The following is a 12,491-nucleotide window of genomic DNA, read 5'->3' as shown; positions in this document are numbered from 1 at the left end:
ACAATCGGATGATAATCAAACTTGAACATGAATTCCAATCTGCTTCCACATCATTGCAGCCAATGCATTCCAGATGAAACTTGCTGTTTAAAATACCCCTCTTTATGTCACCCAGGTTTCTTGTACCAAGCACTAATCATAATTCTCTGCTTGCCAGCAATTTTGCCACGAGAAATATTTTTTTTATATATCAACGACCATCAAAGATTCTGACCTCCACAGTAAAGTTTAAACCACAGGGAATAACCCCAGTTTATTCAGCATCCACATCACAAAGTCCCACATCCCTGGTTCGATTTCAGCACCTTGGTGATAACAAGAGTAGGCCAATTCATGCTTATAAAGCACAACTTCCTTGTTCTGTGCTGCATGCTTGTATTTGTAGACTTTTTTTTAAACAGCATATCCTGGAGTTCTTAGAAGTGGCATTCTATTACTTTCTGTTGCCTCTCCTTTATTCTCCAACCAAAACACTTCACTTCCAACTCTCTATCTTTTATCTGGAATGTGTCGACTTATTTCATTCAGTCTTCCTGAAATGTACAGTTTAGCTCTTCTTCCCACAATGCACCATTTTTAAACCTTGAAACTGTGTCCTGTCTATTGTGATCCATATCAAAAAAGCAAACATCCCATTGCATTAATGCATACGTCTCCAAAGTCTGAAAATTTACAAAGGCCATTAAACATCTGCTAAAATCCAATGGTCTAGAAAAATGACAATTCACATGAGGCCCATTCCAGATTGTTCCTTTACAGTCACCACATGATTTGCATGAGGACATTTTGTGCAAGGACTTGAACAGATAGAAAATGCAAGTGACAAAGAAAGCTGTCTTCAGTCACACTGAGGTGTCTTCATTCATGCTGATTGAGTATGTCAGAGTTCTCTACTTCAACTAAAGTGAATATTAGTGAATTGATATCATCCTTTCACCTAATGAGGATGTGAGCAACAATTCAGGGAAGCACAGTTAATATAGGGGTTAGTGTGACTCTATTACAGAGCCAGCGACCAGAGTTCGGATCCTGTGCTCCCTGAGTCTGTGTGGGTTTTTCACGGGAGCTCTGATTATCTCCCACCTTCCAAAACATAAAAGGTTTTAGATTAACTTGGGTGTAATTGGGCAACGTGGGTTTACATTGGCTGTAATCACCTTCTACTGTGCTGTAAAAAAATTATACTCCAATCATTACTGGAAGTTGGTCTGCAACTTGAAGATCAGTGGCAAAGACGATTCCTAGCACTCACTTCAGAGTGAGCACTATATTTCATTGACAGTCTGGTCAAAGAGAGAAGCCCTGGATGATCAGGGATCCAGGAAGTCTTTAAGAGCCGACATTAAGCAAAGAGAGATAAAGCCCCAGACTGATACCATGTTGCAAAACATTTGTTTTAGACATACAGCATGGTAACAGGCCATTTCGGCCCATGAGCCCATGCCACCCCTGGTATGTTTCGAACAGTGGGAGGAAATTGGACCCCCTAGGGAAAACCAATGAAGACATGGGGAGAACATGCCAACTCCTTATGGAAGTACGGGATTCAAACCCACGTGCCGATCACTGGTGCTGTGATGGCGATACACTAACTAAGACTCCAATTTTGCTGCCCATTTAATGTCTGATAGAAATGATGCTGAAGTCCTGCTACATATGGACATTCATGACCTTCTCCATGGTGAAATGGAATCCTCCTGGTATCATGGAGTGCTGATGACACCCCTGACATGCTCATGTAGGCAAATTCTATGCAGTTGAGACCTGTAATTGTGCATTTAGGATTTATTAGCTTTCATTGCATTTAGTAATTTATTTTACACTACAACTTAATCATGTAGCACTTAAAAATTATGTACCACATGACTGAATTTCAAACACAATATTCTCCGATTTCATAGCCAACATAATATCTCTGCAACCATTGTTATGAGTTCTAGACCAAGGACAGGATTGAACCTATAGGGGAAACAAAGGATCATACGCTGGTGTAAAGTGCTGAAGCAATGTTGGGAAAGCTGACAGCTGTCAAAAGCACGAGACCCACATGCTGGAACCCGGTAGGCTCATGGAGAGCATGCCCGCTGCTGTCAACCTCTCTCCACCAATAGGGGGAGCTGAAGGCATGCGCTGGGGCGTTGAAGAGCCGAGCACGCTGAATTTTTGAATGGGTCTGTTCGTTGGTTGGTTGGTTGGTTGGAGGGCAGTCAGTCGGACTGTCAGTGTGCTCACACAGTAGTTTCAGTGGGAGAAAGAATACTGAGCTACTTTGTCTATGGGTGCTAGCACTGTGTGTGTGTGTGTGTGTGTGTGTGTGTGTGTGTGTGTGTGTGTGTGTGTGTGTGTGCGTGCGTGCGTGCGTGCGTGCGTGCGTGCGTGCGTGCGTGCGTGCGTGCGTGCGTGCGTGCGTGCGTGCGTGTGTGTGTGTGTGTCCAACCTGGCCTTCCCCAGACCCTTTCCAAGAGGAAGACTTCGTGTGACGGGAGTTACTTGACAACCCAAGACAGGGTGTTTAGAAGGGAAGACTTTTGTAACAGATCACTTGTAAACCCTAAAGTGGGCTTCAGAGACGTGAACCTCGTGTAGTGACTAGGAGATCACTAGAAAATTCCCATGTGAAGAAATCAAAGATGGTTGTTGCCACATTCAAAACTCAAGAAAGTCAGTCTATGGTGATTGTAAGTCTCCAGTGATCATGGCCATTTGTCTTTACGTCAAACTAGAAGACCAGTGTGCAACCAAACTAAGAATCCCAAGCCTGGAGACCAGACTCTGTGAGCTGTTCCTTTCTGACTGATGGACTTGATGTGACCGATTTGAAGTTTTGTTTTAGGAGTTTTCTTTTGGGGCATTTTGAGCTTGGACTGTGTTTTTTCCCACATACACCTTGTAAGTATCTGTTATTAATGTAGAGTTGCCATAAAGGCTTATGTTCAAGGGTTAAGTTTATTGAGGTAATTCTATTATTGTTAATTTGTTAATAAAATTTGTTTTCAGCTTAACCCATCTGTTTATGCATCTCTCAATTGCTGTTGGTGAAGTGTAACACCATCCCTCAATTAAACTGAAGGCAATCAAATTTTCTAATATCTATTGTCTGGTACTTCATTTCAATAATTTGAAAGTACATATAACACCACATCAATAACATGACATTCATTTGATCTCTACATTCCTTAAGTAAATTGTACTTTGGTAGTTTGATTTTAATAATTTCTTGCTGGCTGCCTTTTACTATCCCATTATTTTTAAAGTGCCAAAATCTGAATTCAAGTTTCTAAAAGTTTCCCAAACCAACTGATAGGCCTATCAATGCAGGATAACTCTTCTGGCTGTGAACAGATGCTACTGGTGAGAGCTGGGCAGATTTATTTACTGATTAGTGGCTTGTTCTAATTTGAGCACTGATAACTTTTTAATCCTCTTCTGTTTTGATCCCACTTTTCTGCAATCTTCACCTTTAAACTGGCATTAAACATCCCCTTTAGTGAAGGGAAGTTCAAAGTACACATTTACTCTCTCAGCCATGTCGGTAAGTGCAAGGCCATCCAGTTTGGAGGGAAAAAAAGTAGATCCAATCATTATTGAAATGGTGAAAGATTGCAGCATCCTGCTGTCAGAGGGACTTGGGAGTGCTTGTGTATTGATCAAAAAAGGTTGGTTTGCAGGTTCAACAGGTGACCAAGAAGACAAATAGAATGTTTGGGTCCTTCACAGAGGAGGAGGAACTGCATCTCCCAGAGACTAATGAATCTGTCTCTGCCAAAGGAGGAATGCAAACACTGCCTCATTGAATATATTTAAGACATATTGAACAATAGGGGAATTAAAGGTTATGGGGAAAAGATTGATAAGTGAAGCTGAGTCCACAGCCAGATCATCCATGATCTTATTAAATGTTCGAAGCAGGATCAACAGGCCAAATCACTGACCCTTGCTTCTATTGCTTATGTTCTAATGTAAAATGTAAACTGCATTAGGATGATCACCACCTTTTCAAAAAACAAACCAAGGCACGTGTCATTTATATTCTAGTAAGTTTTTTCCTCAAATTCTACTAGCAACGATATTTAAAACTGGTGGCCAGATTCCTGTTGCTGTAGAGGTTCCTGGAGCTCAGGCAGCAGGAAAGTTTCTCCCAGCACTGGTTACACCAGGAGCCAAAGCTGGTTTTGCAACATAAAGAAGTTGTGACCTAAGTAACATAAAAAACAAAGAATTTGGAATTGATTTGGAGGATGCACAAAAAAGATTTGTTAAGATAGCCCTAGCCGTAGCAAAAAAATGTATTATGTCAACCTGGAAATTGGAAGATAATTTGAAAATACAACAATGGTATATAGAAATGAATAAATGTATTCCATTAGAAAAAATAACATATAGTTTAAGAAATAATATTGAAATATTCGAACAAGTATGGGAGCCTTACATTAAATACAATAGCGAAAACCTACCGGGGACAAACATTACCTAAGTTGATGGAAGGAGAAGGAAAGAAAAGAATGGACTCTGTAGAATTTCTGGTGTATTTTTGTTGAATGACAACATTGTCTGACTGAATTAATGCAACCTAGATTGTATACCTAAAATGGATGAGGGGGGGGGGTGGCTTGGGAGGAGGGAGGGGGGGGGGAGAAAAAGTCACTGTAAATGTGTGAAAAAGAAAAAGTGTATATCATGGCTATTGTGATTTATGGTGTGAAAAATAAAAAATTAAATTAAAAAAAAAGAAGTTGTGACATTCAGTCAATAGAGGGAAGTGAGCTTGGGCTGAGACTGGTTGGATGTTGGATCCTCTGTCCTCTTTCCTCAATGCTCAAATAACAACACGCTGCTCACTGGTTCCATTAGTGACATTTAATTACAATTTTTAAATTATTTTTTTCTACAGACAATGAAAAGCTGAGTCATAAATGTATATGGCATTGCAACAGCAAGCTAGAGCACAATCTAACTTTGCACAGATTAAAATATTTTTTCACTGGGAGATATATCTTGGCTTACTTTGCAGATCCAGGTCATGACATTTTACTTGCATTGTATGGGCCCCATAATCCAAAGACTTTTTTTATACTGTTTCCACCCCTGCCTCTGGGTTTCCATACTTCACTCAAGCTGCTACCTTCTCCACTGCCATCCTCACCCCTCACCGCTCTGGGCCTCGAGACCTGTAATCATCTAGAGCAGTACAGGACTAGATCATCGTGGGTGTAGGCAGTCCTTAATAACATTGGAAGGTGAACGTAGATGGTATAACTGTCACTTGCAACATGCAACCAGCTGCATTTTAGTGCTTTTAATTATTTATGGTTTTGGTGACCGTTGACATATATGGTACAAATTGAAACTAACACCTGACCTTTTACAACGTTGATAGCACTCCCTGGTAAATGTTACTCAGGAAATTACAAATGGTTATGATGCAGAGGAGTTGCTCTTTCCAACCCTGACGTAACCCCCACAAAGGTTTTGACCAGCTGGCAGAAATCCAAAATGCCTTTGCATTGCTTTTTCTTTAGCTCTACGGTTAACACCTCAAAGAAGATATTGCAGAATGCAGCAGCTACAAATAAATAGTGTGAAAATGGAAGGCCTCTGTTGTATTGACAAAAACATCAGGAAATATTTAGATCAACATAAGGCAGAAGTAGAAAATCTGAAATGCGCAGTAGTGCTTTGTGCGCTTTCATGCTTATTTTGTTCTCTCATATTGTACACAGTTCTCAGAATAAGTAACATTTTGCTGGTCGCTAGAGGAACTCAGATGAAATAGTAATCAAGCTTTACTTCCTGTTTTATGCATTTAGAAAACATTAAATTGTAGCTCTGCTCACTCTCTCCTATGTTCTCATGAACAAATCAGGAAAATGTTTCTTGCTTTTCAGCTTTTTTTTCCCTTAGACATTTTGGGTTTTAAATGTAGAAATGGATCTGGGTCCTTGTTGGAAAAGGTTAACTTATTCAATAGGTCAGGTCCCATAGGCCATGTCAATAGGGATTTGGATGGAGTAAATGTGTAACTCGAAGTGAGTTTATCAAGTGGGGAAAAAACCCCACACACAACAAAACCATGTAACAAAGGAATGGGATGGGTCATTTCTTGAAGTCCTTGAAGAAGGGCTCAGGGCCAAAAATATCAGTTGTGCTTCTTTACCTCCCATGGATTCTGTGTGACCTGCTGAGTTCTTTCAGCATTTCTGTGTTTTTACCATTCACTCATTGACCCTGTCACACCTGATAGATCATAGCTGATATATCACAATTCATCATATCCAGAATTGCCCACATCATTTGATACTCTTGCTACAAAAATTCTTATGCTTCACTCCAGAGAATTATATATCCTGCATGTCCCTACAGAAGATAGCAGAGGCAGCTTAAACAACTTGTTTAAAGACATTTATACAATGATTATAGAATATTAAAAATGTGCATCAAACTAATCCCATCCTAACACAATTTACTAGGAGTTACCATGTTCTACTACTGATTGAAAATTGTATGTTCATAATAATAATGGAGTGGTCTGCATTGATTTTTGCACATACAAGTTTTATTTGGCAACAACAATGCAGTTTTACTTTAGTTAGAACATGATCAAATAGTAGCAGGAGTAACCTCACATCTACCCCACCATTCAATATGATCATCTCTTCTGTGCCAGTTCCTTATAGCCCTCCGCTCCATCAGCTTTCAAATATTTATCTGCTTCCACTTCAAATATGCCCAAATATCTCAACTCCACAACCTCCGGAAGTAGAATATTTCAGAGATTCACTACCTTCCGTGAGAAAAAAATTCCTATGGAAATATATATTTAAAAAAAAACTGCCCTTTAATCATGTAATTATGTCCATTCTTTCAAGAATGTTGCATACAGAATGTTTATTTCACTGGGGAATTAATGGCAAGGGTCATTCTTTTAATGGTAGTTTGCACAAACAAATATTGGGCTTGTAATACTGCTTTTCTGCCTCATACAATAAAACCCTGTTATCTGGAATTCAAGCAACCAGCAGCTTCAAACATCCATCAAAAAAAATGAGGAAAATAAATAAGTATAAAATATGCAAGTTTAAAAATTGTCATGCCTTGCCATTAGTTCACCAATCAGGCAGCACACAATCTCAAGCAACCAGAAAATACACATATCCGCCATCCACCAATCTCCATAGAGGCTGGATTTCAGGGGTTTTACTGTATAATGTACTTACCAATAATCAAAATCATGGGTAATATTATATAACATTGGTATCAAACAGTTACTGGGATAAAGTTAAAGGTTCAAATAGTTTTTGACACAGAAGTACTTGGACCACAGGGCTATAGAGGATGGGGTTATTCCCCAATGTGAATCCCCAGCTCACTCAGGGAAGAGAGGTACAGTATATTGTTTACCATGGAGAATTGAATTGATATGAACCCACTTCTGTTGTGGAACTTCCAGTAAATAACTTCTTTTTTTTATCAGTGTAGGAAGAAGAGAAAAATAAAAATTACTCTTTATGAAAAAAGTTTTAAAGAAATTCACTTACACAGAACAAGGCTGGATCCATCTGTACCCCGTTCAACATATATAGTATAACTGGTGATAAAGCCTTGCTGTCTTTCGAGTGGAATCTCCTTCCATTTTATTTGAACTTGGTTCCCATCAACTTTCATCAGCGAAATATTTGGTCCAGTTGTAGGTTCTGAAAGATTAAAGTCATAACATTGAAAAGGAGCAAAGGTGAGGTGCGCCCATCTTGGTCAAAATTTAAATAAATACTTTATTGTAAAAAATCATGTTAAAATTGTCATTAATGGTCAGATGTCTCAAGTTTTCCAACTCAGTAGGTCAAGTAGACAAGGCTGTCCTTTATCTCCAGCTCCATTTATTTTAGCAATAGAAATACTAGCAGAATTTGAAAAAAAGACATACAAATGCTGGAGAAACTCAGCAGGTCAAACAGTGCCTTTATGTAGCAAAGATACATCACCAGTGTTTGGGGCTTGAGCCCTTCATCAAGGTATGGGGGAACACGAAAGACGTCCAAATAAAAGCAGAATTTGTTCGATGAGATCCAAACAAAAGGGGGTTCAGAGTGAACAGGAAAGAACATAAGACAAATTTATTTGCTGACAATATATTAATATATTTGACAAATCCAACCGAATCTCTGGCTAAATTGCAAGATATCTTGGAAGATTATGGTAAGGTTTTGCGTATAAAATAAATTTTGATAAAGGCCAAATTATAAAAATAGATCATAGCCAGTTGTAACAAGGAAGTAAATTTGATTGGCCACAAGGGAGTATTAAATATTTAGGGATAACCTGTAGAATTTATATAAATTGAATTACCTCCCTTTGCTTGGAAAGATTGAGGAGGATTTAGGTAGATGGAGGAGCCTACCCGTTACTTTAAAGGGCACAATCAGTTATATTAAGATTAAAGTGATTTCAAGACTGCAAAATTTCTTTCAATCCTCGTCCATTCTTAAACCAAGTTTTTTAAAGCACTTAACAAGCATGTCAGACAATTTATATGGATTTCTAAATGACAAGAGTCTCCATGGAAAAAAACTTACTTGGGATTAATCATTGGGTGGACTATGATTAAATGATTTAAAAAATATTATTTGGCTGTCCAATCAAAATTTATAGCATCTTTTTTTGAGGGAGGGGATATTCCTGATTGGGCTCAAATTGGTCGACACATAGTGGATGAGAAGATAGCAGAAGATTTCATTTACAAATGGAATATCAAATTATTGTCTGGATATGGCAACAAATTAATAAATGCATAAGTCTGAAAATGAGATAATACCAATGACATTTTGAAATAAAATCCTGGACACTTGGCACCATAAAGGGATCAAGTGTATCAAGGATTGTTATGAACAAGGACAATTTATGACATTTGAATAGCTAAAAAATAGATGTGATTTATCAAATCAAACTTGCTTCTGCTATCTTCAATTAAGAGCTAAGTTTAGGATCAGCCATGACCCTGCCAATGTGTAGTTTAGGACCAGCCATAACCCTGTGAATGTGGTGTTTAGGACCAGCCATGACCCTGCCAATGTGTAGTTTAGGACCAGCCATGACCCTGCTAATATGTAGTTTAGGACCAGCCATGACCCTGCCAATGTGTAGTGACATTGAGGCTCTTCTTCGAAAAGGGATGACAAGTAAATTTATATCTTAGATGTATTTCCTATTGCAGAGTAATAGCTTGAAACCAGGCTTGCACAAATCTTGGGGGAGAGGTGGGAAACGGACTTGGGGAAAAGGATTCAAGAAAATATTGGTCAAAATTGTGCTCTGATAATACAACACCATTTATTAATGTCAGATGGTACAATACAATGTAATGTCCCAATTATACTTTACACTGCAAAAATTACATGGTTTAAAATCTGAAATTCCGGACTCCTGTTTTAGGTGTGGTATAGAGGTGGGAAAATTCAACCTGGCTATGCGTGAAGGTAAGATCCTTTTGATATAATTGGCAGAAATTTTGACAAAAATTATAGGTGGATTTTCCTTTGGAACCAGAACTGCATTTATAGAGCATCTTATGGTTATTGGTACAAAACTATCAAAATATCAAATGCAATTCATGAGGATTTCACTGACAGTAGCCAGAAAATGCATAGCTGTTACATGGAAATTCAAATCCACCCTACTTATTATTCACTGCGATATAGAAATGCAAAGTTGAGCCCCCCTGGAAAAGATAACATAATCTTAGAAAGAAATATGATGTTTGTTAAAATATGGCAACCTTACTTGAATCATACTGGCATATAATTAACTTCCCCCAAAATGTTTAAATAGTTTCTTCTTTGGCTTGGCTTCGCGGACGAAGATTTATGGAGGGGGTAAAAGTCCACGTCAGCTGCAGGCTCGTTTGTGGCTGACAAGTCCGATGCGGGACAGGCAGACACGGTTGCAGCGGTTGCAGGGGAAAATTGGTTGGTTGGGGTTGGGTGTTGGGTTTTTCCTCCTTTGCCTTTTGTCAGTGAGGTGGGCTCTGCGGTCTTCTTCAAAGGAGGTTGCTGCCCGCCAAACTGTGAGGCGCCAAGATGCACGGTTTGAGGCATTATCAGCCCACTGGCGGTGGTCAATGTGGCAGGCACCAAGAGATTTCTTTAGGCAGTCCTTGTACCTTTTCTTTGGTGCACCTCTGTCACGGTGGCCAGTGGAGAGCTCGCCATATAACACGATCTTGGGAAGGCGATGGTCCTCCATTCTGGAGACGTGACCCATCCAGCGCAGCTGGATCTTCAGCAGCGTGGACTCGATGCTGTCGACCTCTGCCATCTCGAGTACTTCGACGTTAGGGATGAAAGCGCTCCAATGGATGTTGAGGATGGAGTGGAGACAACGCTGGCGGAAGCGTTCTAGGAGCCGTAGGTGGTGCCGGTAGAGGACCCATGATTCGGAGCCGAACAGGAGTGTGGGTATGACAACGGCTCTGTATACGCTTATCTTTGTGAGGTTTTTCAGTTGGTTGTTTTTCCAGACTCTTTTGTGTAGTCTTCCAAAGGCGCTATTTGCCTTGGCGAGTCTGTTGTCTATCTCATTGTTGATCCTTGCATCTGATGAAATGGTGCAGCCGAGATAGGTAAACTGGTTGACCGTTTTGAGTTTTGTGTGCCCGATGGAGATGTGGGGGGGCTGGTAGTCATGGTGGGGAGCTGGCTGATGGAGGACCTCAGTTTTCTTCAGGCTGACTTCCAGGCCAAACATTTTGGCAGTTTCCGCAAAGCAGGACGTCAAGCACTGAAGGGCTGGCTCTGAATGGGCAACTAAAGCGGCATCGTCTGCAAAGAGTAGTTCACGGACAAGTTGCTCTTGTGTCTTGGTGTGAGCTTGCAGGCGCCTCAGATTGAAGAGACTGCCATCCGTGCGGTACCGGATGTAAACAGCGTCTTCATTGTTGGGGTCTTTCATGGCTTGGTTCAGCATCATGCTGAAGAAGATTGAAAAGAGGGTTGGTGCGAGAACACAGCCTTGCTTCACGCCATTGTTAATGGAGAAGGGTTCAGAGAGTATAGTTAAGTTAATAGCATTGAATTCCTGATGATCAAAATATGGACTAATTAACAAAGGGATGCTCAAAACATTCCTTCTTTTTTAATTTAGCAGTTGGGGGGGGAGGGGGGAGATTTGAGCAATCATTTTAAAATATTATTTATATGATGTATGTAATGATATAATGTTCTGTATGAGTCTTGGAAAAATTAAAATAAAATATTAACAAAAAAGAAATGTAGAAATGTTGGGAGTTGAGCAGTCCTGGTAAAGTTAATGACAGGAAGAACAGTGGGAAAACATGTAGTAAGCTCAGCTGTCTGTCCTCAGTAACTGCAAAAGCTCTGACACTCAGGAGGGAATACAGGTGAGGAGGAGTTTTGATTTTGGTAGTGTGGTGAAAGGCATTTGTATAGATGTATGGACTGGCCACTCAGAACCTCCCTGACCTTCCCTAACCCCTCCCTTGGCTCCTTCCCTGATTTCCCAATAAAGGCTGGCGTGCCCGGACTTTCCCCTCTTGCTCCTGTACCTGGAACCTGGCCAAGCAGTGTATCAGTAATGCTCAGGTTTTTGGTAATTAAAGCCATTTAATCACTCCATTATGTCAATGTGATTATTGTGTGCACCACAGGTAGCAGTGGGTATCTGGGGTGGGTTGCAATTAAAACCTAGACAGGTAGGGCCTGGAGGTGGCAGAGTAATTAGCCAATCAGCATAAAACCTGGACAGGTAGGGCCTGGAGGTGGCAGAGTAATTAGCCAATCAGCATAAAACCTGGACAGGTAGGGCCTGGAGGTGGCAGAGTAATTAGCCAATCAGCATAAAACCTGGACAGGTAGGGCCTGGAGGTGGCAGAGTAATTAGCCAATCAGCATCAACATTGGTTTAAATAAGAAAGTCTGCAGATTCTGTGATTGTTATTACACAAAAATGCTTGTAGAAACTCAGCAATGCACAGTGTTCTTTCCTCTTGTGATCTCCCACCCATTTTCACATGACCTCTTGCCTGTGGGCCTTTGCTCCACCCCCCACCATTCTATTCAGACACTTTGCTTTTTGCTCATACCTTAATGAAAGGCTCAGGCCTGAAATATTGGTTATGTATCTTTATCTTTGCTATAGAAAGAAAGCTGTTTGACCTACTGAGTTTCTCCAGCATTTTCATGTAAAAGGGAAAAAATATTTGCTTAACAGTTGGGGCCACTCCTGCTCTGCAGTTTCCATAAGCAGTGTAAAAGGCACTTAACTTGCTAATTTAAGATGCTGTTGGCTCCCACAAATTTCTGAGGCCTGAGAATTCCAAACAGGAGACATTAACTTTAAACTCCGGCCACAATGTTAGAAGGAAACCTTATCTGAACATTATGACCTCTCATGCTGAGCAGATTATTCAAGCTCCAATGTTAAATCATGGATGGCCGATATAACCTATTTCAGATAGGTTATATCAGATGATCCCTCAGATA

General features: G+C 40.2%; 1 protein-coding gene across 5 annotated transcripts in view; it reads right to left on the bottom strand.

The window, feature by feature from the left end:
- The window catches only part of LOC138762747 (interleukin-12 receptor subunit beta-2-like), a 107,351-nt gene that overhangs the window by 33,874 nt on the left and 60,986 nt on the right, over positions 1-12,491 (bottom strand). For all 5 annotated transcript variants that reach the window (XM_069936321.1, XM_069936322.1, XM_069936325.1 and 2 more), the window contains one exon: positions 7,536-7,691. In XM_069936321.1, the coding sequence (XP_069792422.1) occupies positions 7,536-7,691 (156 nt within the window). The remainder of the gene's footprint in view (positions 1-7,535; positions 7,692-12,491) is intronic.

The sequence above is a fragment of the Narcine bancroftii genome, chromosome 5 (assembly GCF_036971445.1).
Source record: "Narcine bancroftii isolate sNarBan1 chromosome 5, sNarBan1.hap1, whole genome shotgun sequence".
Taxonomy (NCBI): Eukaryota; Metazoa; Chordata; class Chondrichthyes; order Torpediniformes; family Narcinidae; genus Narcine; species Narcine bancroftii.
This window is presented reverse-complemented; position numbering and strand designations above follow the sequence as displayed.